Raw genomic sequence first — 17889 nt, 5'->3', positions numbered from 1 at the left:
TTTTCATTATCAATAAAACTGGAGATAGTAAAACAACTAGGACTCTTCAATATGAAAGCTAAACAGGACAGAAACCAATGAGTTATCGACACACACACACACACATCATATCAGTTTGCAGAATAGTTGTGTATGAACACACTGGTTTAAATGAAAGTATTTGCATTATATTCCAAATGATACCTTTTACATAAAGGAATATTTATGGAAAAATAAAATAGTAACTGGCTTGTTTTTACTTTGAGGTGGGAAACAATTAGGCTGTTATATATATATATATATATATATATATATATATATATATATATATATATATATATATATATATATATATATATATATATATATATATATATATATAAAAATCAGGCTGCTTTTATATGCGATTATTCATGATTTTTTAATGATTCTCCCTGGCCTCTTTAGACTACTAGCAATCTGCCATATTTCGACCTCAGATGTATGAAGGCGGGAAAAACACGTATTATCATTCAATTGAGCCCTTTCGCTTGCTCCCTGCCTTGGAAAGCTGTTTATTAATTGTTAGAATATGACAAGAAAGACTGACTTGATATTCAAACTATGGGACTGTAGAATATCCGTGCCCATTTCTACACTTCAAGACTTTGGTGAGGAAGATACAAGAAGTGTGAAAGGAAGAGCATGTTTCTTAACATTATCAGAGTCTGTGCGTGGCAGCAAGAGGTAGCACGAAGCAACAGCATTACGACTTTGACCTGGGTACATTACATAGTCTTACTTTTAAAAATCGATTTTGTTAACGCAATACTGTCTCCTTCCACGAAATGAATTCCCCGTGCGCTACAACCCATTTGCGAGATCACTCCGCTCCTAGCAACGGGTCACACGGCACACCTCTACCACGCTGCGCATGCTCAGTGCCGGTGAGGCAGAGGCTCAGCGGAGAGCGGTTCAAGATCATCAGTGGCCCGCCGGGGACTGTGAGGGGTTTGAGGGTGAGTTCTCAATGATGTGATTGCAATGATGTATCCATATCTAGATATAAGTTTTGTGCGCAGGACTGTGTGCTGTGAGTTCAGCAATGTTATCGGGACTTGTGTGTCTGTGTTACCATGGAGACGGATCACGCGCTGCGCACTCCTATACTGAATGCATGTACAAAACGCACACGTTTTACTGATATGTACAGTGTTTGCCTAGGAGTGTTCATATGCAACATATAGCATCTTGTTATATGGATATGCTATGTTGGCATCCATGTGTACACTTACATAACATGTTATGGATCCATAAAGGAATATGCCCCATTGTGTATGTACTCAGTGTTCCATTAAATGATGATGAGTTTTCAAGCAAGCTAGCGAGCAATGCAGTTGCTGAGTTGCTTGCATGTGAGGAGGAAGGCACCTATTGTAGAATGGCTTACTGGGACAGCAGCAGCAGTCACTGGTGATACCTGAGGTGACATCATTAGACCTGCAGATCTGCCTGGGATATCTTGTTGCACATACTGCCGGTCCTTTTGTGTGATACTGACATAGGAATACATGGCTAACGCCCAAGGAAAAAGACAGCATTCGTCTTGCAAAGGTCTGTTTATTATAATTACATAGAGGTATTCACCAAATACAGAATAAAATATAGAGCACGGGACCTCATGTTTTAAACGCAAATACAAATAAATATAGTTAATCACTCTATAGAAAAGTAAATAGTGTATAATATAGATTTCATTTTGTTGAAATAAACGTGCTTTATCTGTACACCTGGGGGCTGCCATTGTTGTCGGTCATGTGATATTTTGGCTGACATTCCCTTCTCAGTCAACACATTGAGCTGATTCTTTACAACAATGTTAATGAAGTATGTTCTTCCGTAGACTTTCATTAATTACGCTGGCCCACTGGGTGGTTAACACTGAGCCATTCTATTGTTCACCAGAAGGCAATACTCAAAGGTATTTGTCTAGTAGATTGGGCTAAGATAGCGATGAAAGAGCCCATACAAATGACTAATACACAGCTGTCTGAAAACATTATATATAATGCAAAACAAAGAAATATTTTTGAAAACTCATTTTAATCTGATACAAGAAATAAACAAATGGCGGGAGTTCCCCTTTAAATCAATGATCTTATATTGTAAATGTGTATTAAAACCCTGCAAAAAAACCATTCATAAATGTAACATAAATTAGGGACAAAATAAATCCATAGTAAGCATATTTATACGTTTGCCATAAATTTCAGGAAGATAGGATACTAATATGTAGATATTTGGCACGTGGAGACTGAAGGAAGTAGACTTACTTTAAATTATAAATGTGTGTGCTGGCTCTTTGCCACTTATACGAGCCTTCCTGACTTTATGGGAGTTATTTAAAAAAAAAGTGATACTGGAGTAATGTTTAAAAAAAGTGATCTTATCACCATAGCAACCACTGGAATGATACAGTCAGGAACGAAAACATCTATTGTTCTCCAGTTGAAATGTAGACCATAACAGTTCATAATCTTACCTTGGATGTTTGTATTGACAGCTATTATTTGCTCCGAGTTATGTCCAGTGACACAAGCAGCCCTTGGAGATAGAAGATGCATTCTTCACGTGATAAAAATCCAGACCCATTCTACAAGCCACCCACATCTACACAGAAGACAAGTGCTGAAATTATAAATGAAGCCCGCCTTGCCCTGAGGATCTTGAAAACGCAAAGACCGTTTACACCAAGAGAAGACCAAAGGAAACTATTTGGACCCACATCCTCAAGGACAACAGAGAGCAGGCCACCATCCTCATTTAGGTAATGCTAGAGCCCAGCCAATCATTAGAATACACGTATTAATCTACCATGTGTTAATCAACGCACAGATGGACAAATGAAATAGGAGATGTCAGTAGAAGTGAATGTCCACTTTCCTGCCTTAGGACTGGGTTCACCTGGAAACACCCTTATTCTTCTATGCATAACTTATAAAAGAACACGTCATTCTTACCAGGGTGAATTAAGCATTGGCATCTCATTTGTTTTTGTGTGTGTGTTTTTTAATGTTTCTTGTTGTATAACTAGTGAAGATGATATGATGTTTTCAGTATAAGAATAGATTTCTATGGCCAGTATTAAATTATCTTATAACTGCTAAACATTTTTAAAGCCGACATGATTGACGTAAAGTTGTGTCTGAGGGACAGGCATGCGTAACAGCTTTAGGGTAGAGATGGAAAAATGCAGTGTGTTGTGAGTGCATGGCAAGGGTATACATCATACGCAAGATACTTGAATATTTTTCTGTTATTAACAAAAAATAGAGAAAATATTTAACATTTTGTAACTGTTAGATTGGTACAATTTAATTGGTAAGACTTTCTTTATATTTTAATAAGACATAGGTGAAGGAGTTTCCTTTGGCCTGAACTCTTACTTTATTGAGGAATATTTCATTTGTCTTCCATGACTAATGGTATAGAGTTTCTATATGTTCTCTGTTTCTCACACATACCACAAATCACTTTCTTTTTTTTCTTCTTTTTATGACTCCATTTATGTCTCACTTGTTGTTAAGATGCTCCTTCAACTCACTATTTATTATGAAGGGTTATCCCTAGCTCCAGCTAGAAGGACTGAACTGGCCCTGCCTAATACCTAGTCAAATGGGTGAGGACACATTGATGAACTATGCATTTAAATGGGCAGTAGCGCAGAAATTGTGTTTTCTAGGATCAGTGAACCAATGCCTATTTTTAATCACTAGATATTTTCTTTGGGAATCAGTTTTAAATCAGTGGGAACATCTGCCCCTACCTCAGGGCTTGACAAATTTGTTGTGAATCAAGTTGGTTAGGAGTGATCTGATCATTATCAGCCCACTTACTAAACTCACAGCTCTGACCTGGAAGCACCCTGGACTTTCAGGTCACTGCTGTTTTTTGTTGGGTTTTTTTTTTTGATATATATATATTAACGCTTTCAATGCTGATGCTCCATTGGAGCACAGCATTGACTGATATTTAGTCCCCACAAGCTTGTGGAGACAAATGTTAACCCCTGCAATGCCACGAATGTGTTATACACAATTGTGGAATTGAAGGGGTTAACGCTGCACTGTTGCTCTCATGGAGCGATCGGGCAGCAGGGGAGGGTTGGGGCTGCTCTCCACACTCATGTGGAGACCGAAGAACCCTCTCACCCTGTCCCTGAAGCTGCCTCTGGCAGCTGGGACGCAATTGCTGGTCTATAGACCAGCCATTGCAGGGGGGAGTCTCTCTGATGACTGCTGTAGGCTTCCATGCCTACAGGAATCATCAAAGGGCTTGTGGGGGCTCGTTTTTGCTGTTGCTTGTCTGCCTGGGCTTCCAGGCAGACCACCAGCAGCAGAGCCCCGTAAAAAACGGGAATTAACCCCTAAAATGCCGCGGTATTGAAGGGGTTAACGCTGCCCTGTCGCTCTCATGGAGCGATCAGGCAGCAGGGGGATGTTGTGTCAGGTCCCCACACCTGCTCTTGTATATGCGTGTCTTATACATTTTTAATAATCAGATGTGTATAATTTTCTTCTTTATATGCACACAGGCTATAATCATTATTATGTATTCAATTATATAGTGTCATCATTGTTAGCAGTGCCGTACACTACCATTCACAAAGAGGGCATAACACATTGCAACATCTTGGGCTTACAGAAACAAAAGTCTACAATGTAGAATGTGATGAGGGTATATTCCACAATGGGAAAACATTGTATACTTGTATACAGTGATAGTTTTATTTTTAATAGAATTGTGAATACCATGTGTGAATTTTTTTTCTTGCATGTCTTATAGCGAGGCCATTCAGCTTTGCTGCTGAGGACTCGCCAAGAAAATCTGTCTCACCTTCAATAATGAACAACAGGATCATTGGCATCTCATTTCTTCTTGTCACTATCGAGCGTACTTATCTGAAGTACGTCCAAAGGAGAAACCAATTTATTTGAAATATTAACTTACTGACTGCATAGGTTTTAGATGTATATTGTTAAAACAATATCGGACAAAATCATTTGCATCAAGGACATTATTAAATAAATCCGCTCATGTATCATTTGCAAATAAAAGTCCTTCTATATGAGGTCAAATAAATGCAAGACACATTATTTATCCATCTCCTGCTTGACATGTCTATGATCTTTTTACCTTGTCACCCTCCATAGATCAATTTATAGCAGTGTGTGCCTTCAGTCATTTAATTTACATGATGAAGACAACGTAAAACCTTGATGATATTTTAGGGAGACATTTTTTGTCTGCTTTATGAGATAGTTCTTTTTGTGATAATTTTACCTGTTTACATAAACATGAACTTGGTTCATTTCTGCACTTCAACATTTTTTACTAAAATAAATATAATTAATTTTTTACTACAATAATATCTACCAGACTGTAGGATACAGATGAACTGTATTCCATACAAATTTAGAACATTTTTATAGACAGGTACCAATTTAGAAGGGACAATTTGCTGCCCCTGCCAGCCTCACTAAAGAAGAATGCATATTAAATTACTTTAGGCGTATTTTAATATGTATTCTTTAAGACCAGAAAGACCCTCCTCGTCTGTGGTCCATCACTACTCTCCACAGATTGGCTGCTTAAAGCAGCCAATCAGTGGCAGGAAAGTGCTCTCTTGAAATCAGTGGGAGCTCTTTCCGCACAAGCACATGGGGGTCTCGGTAGACCCCTGGCCCTGCCTGGAGAGTTTGCCAAGCCATTACTAGTGGTAAGTATGGTATGGCAAATAGTTGAGGGTGGAAAAAGGGGCAAATGCATATGAGGGATTCCACAAAATCCCCCATGCATTTGCAAGGGGGCACCACAAAAAATTTTAAGGGACTTCTCAGCCATAATATGTACTAAAGTGCATATTATGGCTGGAGTGTACTTTTAAGGCAAACCTGTTAGAATAAATTACATGTAAACATGTGTTCCAATACCCCTGCTACCCAACCGCATAATTGAGAGTTTACCTGAGCTCTAGTCGTAGAAGCACCAATGGCAGATGCATGTATTCGTAGATGAAACCGTTTTAGACTCCTGTGTAATAGTGGCACAAATGGGGAGAATGAGGACAGCTTATGAATACTATACCTTTTTAGGGAATATTTTTACACATGATATACTAACTACATACATTTTAACACATTTGCTATAGAAGTGTTATTAAAACACTGCACTCTGTCTAGGGAGACAAACTCATAACCCTCACTCACCTTCCCACTTCTATTCCCACTCCTTTTGTGACCCCTTCCCTTCGCCTACCCTGCTGGTCCAACTAGTGGTTATTGATATTGGCTTCTCTAGAGCAGGCCCTTATTGCACTCAGTTGCACATCTAATTTCCTAATTTGCTGATTATGAAAAGTGAGAATTAAAAGGTAACAGATAATTAAATGTTTACATTTTTAACATGTATTCAGTAATAGATCTGCCCAAGTTAAACAGGGGTATAATGTAGCCCTCTGCAGCCCCTGTGGGTCAAGGATGGTCCCAAGACTTCTTAATGCAAAACATTGTATACAGCGATAGTTTTATTTTTAAAATAATTGTGAATACCATGTGTGAATTCTCATAAACTTCCCAAAACTTTCAAAAACGTTTAGAACTGTTTTTTCTTCTCTCTGTTTTTGCCCAATAAAAACTATCATCTTCAACTAAGGACCCAATTTTCTCTTGGGCTAATACAGCTGTAACCTTTTTTTGTTTCACTTTGTTTTCCTATTTTTGGACTATTGCATAAACTCATTGATATATTCCCTGCAAAATATTCTATAGCATACTACTGTAAATGGTACTTCGTTACCACTGCAGGCTGCGTTTTTTTATTTTACTTAATATGCTTTTGGTTGGAATTTGTGTATTATTTCACTTGTAACAATTGCGGAATTCCTGATTTCTATGATGAACTAAAGTCCTTGTTTTTAAGAAAAATCATGAGCTGTGCCATTTAGAAAATTTTCTTTAGGTTTTCAACAGGGGAACAAGAATTTGTGCATTGTTAACAGGGGAGTACTTGGAAATTATTAAATATAGAGAAGGAGGCATGAAGGGAGAAGAATATAACGGGGAGAGGAAAGCATGTATGCTTGTGTTTCTAGAAGTCGAAAATATCTGTATGATTGACTTATTGGTGGAGCCCAGTGGGTCATCATGCTAGCCTCATCAGCTTAAAACTTGTTGGGCATTGATGACTTAGCCTTGTCTGTTCTGCTTTCCTAGTTAAAATAAGTTTCTTGCTTCTGTGTTTGTGAAGGATTTGGAGAAGTAGCTGTACCAACGCTTGGTACACACAGTTGACAATGATTATTGAGTCCTGGTGCTTTATAAAACAGTGGCATGACAGATTATCAAAGTAGGTCTTTGGTTATCTTCAGTGCTGTCATTGGTCGTACATCTCTGTTGGTTGGAAGTAGATGCGGACAGCTTCAATGGAATATCTGTGATGGATCATGGAAAATATAGCACAATTTGTAGGATTTGCCCCAGCAAAACCTTTGGTGGAGTTATATCTGGATTCAGTTATTGTATTATCTAAGACATGACAGTTCTTCTTTCAACCTAATCTACGTATTTCTTCCTCTTCTCATCAGATGTGGATTTATGTGTTAAACTGTAGGGGCTTGGAATGGAGAAAGCGCTTGTTATAAGTGACTTTGCTTACTGTCTAGCAGCTCTAGCATTTCCTCTGTTATCCGAATTTACAAGTGAAAAAACAAATCCAAATAGAACAAGATCTTATGTTTTTATTCTGCTGTTGTCTGTTCATCAAAAAAAAGAAAAATAGAAGAAAAAAAACAACGCTAAGGGAAAATGAAACCATCTTTTAGATCTGTTATTATTTTTGAAGAACATATGGTTTCAGTTTAGTGATTTCTGGATTACTAAAACACCCACATGGCCTTGTTTTCAATGTGAGATAGTTGGCCATGTTTTATTTAAAACGCACAGGCTTCCCAAAAAACAAAACAATGCATGATTTCAAGTCACATTTTTTAATTTGGCTAACAAAACAATATCCCGTTTAGGTTCAGTGTTCTCTAATATATAGATAGATAGTTAGATACCTTACTATTACTTTCCAGAATTGCTTTATTTCATATAGGTTTCACTCTATTTTACTAATGCGTTCTACTCTTTACAGTCTTCACTCTTCCAGCTTTGAATGTTCTGACTCGAGACCAGTATCAAGTACACGGCTGAGCCCTCTACCACATGTGAGTAGTTGTATTTTTATTCTAATTTCTCCATATTCGTTGCATACCACTTGTATATCACAGGCCCACTTAAAGCCACTCCAGGGCATGTACTCGGCCACAATTTAAAGAAGATCCTCTCAGCCCTCAATATTGTATTGGTGAGGACCAAGATACTAAAGGAGAAGTCAGCTTGATTCCATTTTGTGTACCTTTACTTTTTAGGAGCCAGTCTCATCCAGCTATAGGTTTGTAGGTCCATGGTAGGGACCTCCTATTTAATGTACACAAATACTGCACTCTGTTTTTTAATGGCTGCATTGTTCCTCGCCTACAGCAACGTGCTGAGTGCATCTTTTAGAGGTATATAATTACAAATATAATGTTTAGAATTATACATGCAGATATTGGTAGCCAGATTTACTTCAGGTGTTATATTGTGATCTTACCAATGTTGATTTTATTACCATTGCGGAAACTGAAAACCCAATCGCTCTACAGAGTATATAAAAAAAAACTAATCTTCATAATCTTTCATCCAGGATTAAAACTATTTTTAAAATGTAAAAAAACAACAACTTTGTTTTCTTGTTGTTTACAGAAGCCGAAGTTGCCTTTACCCTCAACAATTAATGATGATTCTACAGTATCAACTCCTACCCCCCCTTCACATCCAACACTTGTTAGGAGGACCAACATAACCCGTGCACGCTTGTTCAGAGCAGTGTCCCATGGGAGCCTGATGTCTGACACAGAAATTCATACAGAAGAGGGTAAGCCTGAATTACTGGAATTAATAAATGCTGTGCTGTACGCTCAGTCCATATTGTGTTAAAAGCAGGTATTATCTTTGGCTAACTACACTGGAAGTTAGAATTTAGTATATAGGAACTGTAGACTTTATTCTTAGAGTAGAGTAGAGTCAACTTAATACTAATAAGATTTTTATTTATTACAGGAAGAAATCTGCAAGCTTCAGGTGACACAAGCCTTCCTTTGAAAGCTGAGTCAGGACACTTTGCCACTTCCTTGCCTCTTAACAACAAACATCTACAAACCCACAATGCGGAAAGTAAGCCACAGACACAAGGCACAGATCCAGGGATGCCACACACTCCCAGTAACAAGAATGGACGGTTTGTACCCACTAAGTTAATTTTAGAATCATTCCTACATATTTAGAAATAATAACACAGGCTTTATGTTCTGGTTGTGCTAGTCTTTTGCTGCCTGTGTGTTTATGATAGATAGATAGATAGATAGATAGATAGATAGATAGAGCAACTTTCCACACAATAACAGTGTTAACAGTGTAATCACAAAAGTACATTTTATGCAACTGAAATGCATAGAAGCATTTCAGTTGCATAAAATGTACTTTTGTGATCACTGTACATATAAGTGGATTGGGTGAGAACTAGCAAGCATCAGGAAAAAAGAAATGCAACCAACAAAATATGTTTAAAAACTTTTATAGGTTGTACACAAACTGTTCATTTATAAAAGTTGGTCAAATTCTAATTTGAAAATATTTTTTTTACTTAATAAAAAGATAAACATATAGATGGATACTTAAGAAAAATTGATAGTTTTACCCGGTTTGATTAAACAAACCCCCATCCTAATTAAATGAATTAAAGAAATTAATATCACAGCTTTTTTACTTAAAGACTGACCTCTAGTGGTGAAAAGCAGGTTGGGATTTTTTGCTTTTATTAAACCAAATCTGATGCATGAAGCATCTGTTTTCTCAATCAAATGTGTATTTTAAAGAGCAACATATCAGTCATGTTGTAGAACGTACATTGGGGTATATTCATTAAAGAGAGTGCTTGCATGAGAATTGTGCTTTTGCCTTTCTTCTTTAACTAGGGCCAATACTAGCAAATTTGTCCAACTAGAAGATCAGACCTGGTATTTTCTAATGTGTCATTTAATGTATAAATAGACTTTGAAGAACATTATTTTACTATACATTATACAGGACCAGTCAAACTCTCTCTGCAGCAGAAGCTCATTGGGGTTGGATCAACATAATGTATAATAAAGTCAAGGAGCTGAAACACAACTCTGCTGCAAACTCTTCTGTCAACGTTCCATTTAGTGAATTTACCATAACAGGGGCCTAACTAGAAACCACAGCTGGTCTGTGCCCCAAAACAACTTGTCTGTGCCTGATTTGCCCCTTGCTCTGCCTTCCAACATACACTCTGGCACACATATGTAAACATGCTTGCACAAATTACACACACTTACTCATACTCACTAACATACATGTACACATTCATTCAAACACACACTCCATCTCACCCCACTTACACATACATGCTCACACGCAAACACCTTTACATCCGTGCTCACACACACAATTACACATCAATGTTCACACACACACAAGTCCACATCCATGTTCACACACACAAGTCCACATCCATGTTCACAAACACATAATTACACATCTATGCTCTCTCTCTCTCACACACACACATACATGCACACTTGTTCACACACACACAATTACACATGCATGCTCGCACACACATAAGTACACATCCATGCTCGCACACACAAGTACACATCCATGCTTACACACGCAATTAGACACCCATGATTAAACACACAAGTACACATCCATGCTCACATTCATACATACAAACTGTGTGGGCATCCTCGGTTTCACCATGGGGTCAGGTGACGTATCAAGACCCGATATCTCCCCATGCCGATTCAAAATAGTTTAGAAAGGGCCCTTCCGACCTGGAGCGGTGCAGTCTATTTTCAATTGGTATGAGTAGACGACAACTGTAGTTACGCCAGTGGACCCTATATAAGGGTGATAAACATCTATTGATAATAATTTATGATCATGCATTTGCTTTCGTTATTTAGAGAACAGAGTAAAATATTTAATATATGTACTAGGTGTATGTATGTGTATATGGTAGTTATATACATGCACTATATATATATATAAATATAACACTGTATTAATTGCTTTCCATTTCTTTTCTTCAAAGTGTTTCTAGTGGGGGGAGGAGCACATCATCGCCGTGCGCCAGCAACACTGAGCCTGCCTTACTAGGAAATAAAACAGGTACATTGTTAGATATTGTATATATTATGCATATGTTTTTACCAACATTGCTCTTTTAGATCTAAGCAAGCAATTACTTTATTACTGTGTTTGCCTTTACCACTTCTGATGGAAAGCTGTTCCATTTATCCACCACCCTCTCAGTAAAGTAAAAAAAAAAATAACCTTTACAATGTCCCGATGCAGAACATGAGAAAACTGTACCCAGGATGATAATCAGAAAATACCCATCGAGGAAGGTCATGGATATTGTGTCCATCGCTTATCGGCACTAGTACCGTTTTTCAGTACAGTAGTGAATTGGGATTTCTATGTCTAGCGCTTAGTCGGCATGGTTTCATTTCAATGTTATCCTTTAAAATAACGAAAGGAAATAGGCTTTTGGTGGATGTGAATTTACCATTGTAATTTTTTTTCTTAAAAACAAGCTCAGTGTGCTATTGTTTTCATGTATAAAATATTATTAGAGCTGACATGTTGTTTATTTAGCAGTGGAATAATGAATAATAAAATGAAGGCTGTACATTTTGCACATGCGTTAGGCAGCAATACCCTTTTAAAAGAGTTTAATCAACTGGAAGTTTAAACAATATAGCCCTGTAGAATAGGGTGCAATGTTTACCCACTAAAAGATATTACAGTCAACAAAAACCACCCTCCTACGAGCATCCTTCAGTAACTTGTTTTGTGGTAAAGCTAATTAGAGATGAAACATTGAAATAAGCCAAAAACCCCCCAAAATACTGCATGTCTCTTGTGCACAGATCTCTGTGGAAAAGCATCTCGGTGTGGTTGCTGTGTGGGGAATATAGATGGTGCCCACAACAACAATGTAACCCTTCGCTGTATTGTATTGCACGGTACAGTACCGTTGATCCTTTGGCAGGATATCTTACTTTAAGCTGGTTTTACGAGTACCAGCATAAAAATAGTTGCATCGTGTATTATATATTTAATATCTATTTAAATGTATTTCCCTTCCACAAATAAAATATTAAAAAATATATATAGCTCTAACCTTTTACTCATTTAAGATAGTGTTTCTTGCCTATATAAACTGATATATGAGGTAAAGTGGGCCCTGCTTGCAAGCTTACACACTAGATACTTGATATTTTAATGTTTGTCCTATAAACTACATTTTAGTTTAGAAATAAAGACGCATTACTTGCAAAAGTATTCAACCCGTCTGCTTTGGAAGATTGAAAGAAATTGCCCCAGTCAGGACATATTTACCTAACCATTGGTCTTCATGTGTGTTAAAGTTACTGTTGGATTTCTGAATAAAAAGAACACTGTTGAAGGATCATTGGTGAGGTTGTGGATCGGAGGTACAATGAAGGCCAAATGGCAATAATGGGTATTCCATTGAACACAGCAGTGAAAGATGCTGGCAAGAAAAGGGTGTCTCAAATCAGTACTCAAACAAGGAGACCTTTGTGAAATGGCCAGATAAGCCAACAATTACTTTGACTGAGCTACAGAGTTCAATGGCTGGGAGCGTAGTTAATGGTGCACTAGTCAACCATATGAAGAGCATTGCTGGCAGCTCTCATGTTGCAGTGTGAGTACAAGTACATCTTCACTGTATGAATGCCTGATCGCTGACACATGCTGGAAGTACAAAGGAGAAGCATAGAGACCCAGGAGGGTCTGTCCAGACCGTTCCGGCATATCTGATCCCTCTCCCTGCTGGCTGATCACACACATTGTGATCAGCAATTATGGTTAGGAGCAGATAGAAAACTTGAAATATATATATATATATATATATAGATAACAAATAACTAATATAAATAATAATTAGAATGACCATTGAGATGTCATCATGGCATAATTAAAAGAGGGAAATAGTTAACAAAAAAATACATTTATAAAAAAAAGTGCTCCAGTACTATGTAGCTTTACCATACTAAGCTCTATATTGTAATGGTGAGGATAACATTACATGTACAGAAATGCAGGGATTACTTGTCAGTGACAGTGATGGTGACACTGGCTTTGAAGGATTTACTAGTGACAGACAAAAAAGCAGTTCATACTAGTTTCATCAAGTTCCTTTTTACTACAACACCGTTTTAAAGGTATACTCCAGCCATCATATGCACTTGAAAGCATATGATAGCTGATTTCATGTAGCCCCCCTTGCAAATTCCCCAATGAGATTCTGCAGACTCCCCCATGTGTCCCCCTCCCCTACATAACTTTGCATGGATGTGTTTGGCTGCCTTCTCACCCGTGGCATACTCACTATCAATCAGTTCCAACATTGGCTCTTGAACTGACAATTCTATGGGCTCCTGACAAGACCCCTCCCCCATACGCTTTTGCAAAGAAAAGACAATGATATCCTCAAAATTGCCTTGTAAACAGGTTGAGTATTTAGTGAAAACATTAAAAGAGAGATTTATTTTGTTTTTTTTATACTAAGTGAACTTAGTGTATTGTTATTTTGGGGATTTTACCCTTTGATGTAAATTCTTGACCTTCTGATGCTTATGAAATGTCCATTTCCGATAAGACACTAGATTGTAAACTTGCATGCTTTACTTAATGTATTGATTCGTATGAACTGCTGGAAGCCATGTGTTAATTGATGGCAAACTATAAATATAAGATAATAATAATAATTATAATAAAGACACACGTGTTAGGCAAATAAACCTTAGCAGATATGTCTTTGTATTCTATTCTGTGCATTTAACAATCTCTTTAGGTTTCTGTGGTTAAGTAGTGTCACATGACAATTAAACATTCCCTAAAAATGTATAAATCAGGTAAAAGTATACATGATTAAAGAATAATGTTTAGGGAGTACTATTTCTGCGTTTAGTTATATTTCACAGTGTAGGTGGAACAGTACCTAAATGTTATTTTTCAATATGAGACAAACAACCCCCCTCCCCTCTTTTTTGTATACCCTTTGCCAACTATGAAGAGGTGACATTAATGATCTCCAGTGTAAACCATAAAATAATGAAACAAATTATTATATTACTTTCAATGCCTTTAAAAAGCGGTTATTGCATTCAAATGGGGAATCTCGACTTGTTATCAAACAGTTTCAAAGTTTAAAAAAGACTTTGATAAGACTTTATAACTTTGCTCTGGTGAGGCCGTATTAGACGTATTTGCTTTATTACGGGTTTTTTTTTGCGGACGGTGTTGTGAGCAAGGATCCAGGCAATATCTATGTGTCAGTGTGTGTGGGTGAGGCTTTATGCTGCTGCGATGTTGCTAAGGCTTCTGAACCTTCCTGCTAAAAACAGTAGCCAATCACTAGGTAGCGTAACTTTTTTTTTTGTGACCAGTCTAAGAAATAATTGTAAGTACACCACTGAGACCGCAATATCTCCGGCAAGCTGCTTTGCTTATTTGTTTTAAATTTCCTGTTCTTTATCTGCAAACCAAGATGATGAATGCGAAAAAAACAAAACCCCAAAATATGTGTCTTGTGAATATTCACATGATCAAAAAAAGAGAACCAGAAACAGCACAGGAAAATCTTTTTTTTTTATATATATACACTAATGGAAAATATAAAAAAGTCCTCTTATTAATTGCATAACATCTGTATTAAATGATAACTATCAAATAATGTTTTTACATATCATTTAAAAATAGTAATTCTCTTAAACAGCAGAGCCTTCTTCTTCATCTATACCAGCCGACGGTGGTAGGTGCTTCCAAGCTAGGGCAGAGATTCTTGTAAATATGTAGTGAAAAAGCAACTCGAAAAAGCCAGTCCTTAACACATATATTTAATATTCATAATGAGATGTTTGCTTACCTGTGTTATACAACTTCAATCTGTTAGTGTGTCAGAGTATTTGTGGAATATTGCATTATTATTTTAATTGACCCCCTTCTTGTCCAACATCAGTGCTTGACCTAACAAATGCTCTACTGGATGAATGGGCACACATTTCCACAAAAACACTCCATTTTAAATTAGAGAACACACATTAAACATTGTATATATCTGTGACACTTGTCTGTATTTACTGGGTATGTCAATTAAACCTGATCATTCATAGGTTGGAAGCTGCAATATTTCTAAACAGGGACGTAACTAGAAACCACAGGCCCCTGATGAGAAAATTGCTCTGGGGCCCCCCAACTTTACCAAGCAGCAACTCCCACAGTGCCACCTTTGCCCCAGGCAGCTTATTAGTGCCACTCTAGCCGCCAACATCCCTGCATGTGCCATGTTTGCCCCAGCCCCCAAACAGCTGCTCTGTGCCATCATTGCCCGCAAACAGCTTGTATTTGCCATCATTGTCCCCAAGCAGCTTGTATGCGCCTTCTTTTGCCCCCCTCCAGAATACATTTTGGCACATATATGTAAACATACTTACACAAACTTACACATGCTAACACACATATACATGCTTACACTTATACTCACTAACACACTCCCTGTCACATCACTCATGCTAACACACATACTCCTTCTCACACTACTTACACATACATGCTCACACACAGACAGACCGATACTTATAACCAAACACTTACACATACACAGACATGCTTACACATCCATGCTCGTACACATACACATTCATGCTCACACACTTATACATGCACATTAATGTTCACACATCTATACATGGACATCCATACTCATACACCAATACGTAAACATCCATGCTTATATGCACTTATACATAGACATCCATACTCACCATCATGCTCACACACTTATACAGCCACATCCATGCTCACACCCCTTTACCTCTCGGGTCACGTAACAGTCCAGTTCAGAGGAGCCCTTTCTGAACAATTTTGAACTGGCATGAGGAGACAGGAACAAGTAGTCACAAGGGTTGCCCAAGCCCTGTAGAGAGAATCAGACCCCTTCACAGTTGTAACCCCTGTACGTTACATCAGTTGCACTTGCTTGTAAACTCTAGAAAAACAGTATACATATAACACTTGGAAGTAAATAAGAATGTTTACAGCTAAAAACCAATGGTACATTTGAGAGATGTGTTGTTTATTTTCTTTATTGATTCCAGCTAGAATTCTTTGAAATAAGCACTTAAGTAGTGGAATGTTTAGCAATCTAACAGCAAGCACGATTATAGAATCACTGGCTTTGAAGTTTTCTGTAAAAACAGACTTTGGATTAAAGACATGTTAATAAGTTGTCTTCCATAAAGCTGTGCATTCATGTTTTGCATTGTTTAGTTTAAAAACACCACTTGTTTGTTGTCCTGGCTGTTGTCTCCTGCCAGGCAGCACCACCAAGCTTTCTGCTTCTGAGAGCACCCCCAATACATTTTTCCGTTCAGTATTTAGGATCAAACCCTTCTGGTACTTGCCCAGCACTGTTACATACTAGGCTGCCAAACAGGCTAACATATAATCAAGCTCAAGAAGGCAGAGTTGATAGATCTTAAGTATATTTTACATAAAGACCAGCCACAGTGCACCAAGCAAGCCATTACCCATTGTGTTAAACCTCCCATCTGCATCAGTGTAATTGTCTTGGTTTTCATTGTAGTATAATGCGATATAATACTTTTTTTTTCTTAATTTTAAGTGACATTGTTTATCTTTCTAGTCTCTGCTATAAGAATGCAATGTGCTACTTTTCAAGCCAAAGACAAAAAGTATAGAATAGAATAATCATTGTTTTAATTGAAGTGGAGTATCTGCAATTTTTCACCCATAATAAATCTCCCCTAACTGACACATATTTCATCTGTGCATCCCACTACACTGGAGTGAATAATGCCTGGCATCTTATCAGCGGCGTCTACGTCTGTAATCTGCCGTTTAGTAAATTTATCATGGTGAGGGGGCGTTGAGGGAGTGTTGATAGCAAAAAAATGTGTTTTTCTTTAGTTGTTTTCACGTAGACAACCAGACCTAAAGCAACACTTATTACAATACGTATTATTAGAAAAATCAATTAGCTATTATTTTTATTTCAAATTAGATTTACCTTTATACTTTATACCCAAGATGCAGTATACATGAACTAAAAAGGGTATCTGTCCCTGTGAACCCCATCCGATGGGGAATACAATGATTCTGCCGTATCCTACTTAAAAAAGGGCGCAGCAGTGTAAATTTGTATACATTTATTGTGATTTGTATGTTATATGTTTGTTTTGTAGTAGCTGAAGCAGAAGCTACATTGTATGATGTGGAGACTGAAGATGAAATACTCTATTGGAGAGAAAAGGTTTCTCCACTTCTGCAGGATCTGGAGCTAGCACAGCAAGGTAGGAAATGTTCATCAGCGCTGCGGAATATAATGGCGCTATATCAAACAATAAATAATAATCAGTCATCAGTTTGATGTGGACACTTTGGACTAGCTTTAGGTAGTGGTAGGGCAGAGAAAATCTGTTTGTGAGACCACTTTATTTTGGTAAATATTGGATGAGAAACTTCTTAGAAGCCTTTCTACTCAACCCTCTCTTCACAAGTCCACTCCCATCATAAAACTTAAACGTCATCTGCCACCCCACTCTCTTGTTATCTGTAAAAATTGAGCTTAACCATGAAAAGACCTCTTGCTGAATACAGTCCAGCTTTACGCAATTATTACCAGCCTTACTAAATGTTCATATTT

At 37.5% G+C, this 17889-nt stretch overlaps 1 protein-coding gene across 1 annotated transcript in view; it reads left to right on the top strand.

Annotated features, from left to right (window-relative positions):
- Positions 1-2532: 2532 nt before the first annotated feature.
- Positions 2533-17889, top strand: part of ARMC2 (armadillo repeat containing 2) — a 36549-nt gene continuing 21192 nt past the window's right edge. The window contains exons 1-6 of the mRNA XM_053458678.1: positions 2533-2785; positions 8155-8227; positions 8808-8979; positions 9165-9342; positions 11224-11300; positions 17429-17536. Of these exons, the coding sequence (XP_053314653.1) occupies positions 2577-2785; positions 8155-8227; positions 8808-8979; positions 9165-9342; positions 11224-11300; positions 17429-17536 (817 nt within the window). The 5' untranslated portion in view covers positions 2533-2576. The remainder of the gene's footprint in view (positions 2786-8154; positions 8228-8807; positions 8980-9164; positions 9343-11223; positions 11301-17428; positions 17537-17889) is intronic.

This window comes from Spea bombifrons, chromosome 3 (genome assembly GCF_027358695.1).
Source record: "Spea bombifrons isolate aSpeBom1 chromosome 3, aSpeBom1.2.pri, whole genome shotgun sequence".
NCBI classification, from domain to species: Eukaryota; Metazoa; Chordata; class Amphibia; order Anura; family Pelobatidae; genus Spea; species Spea bombifrons.
This window is presented reverse-complemented; position numbering and strand designations above follow the sequence as displayed.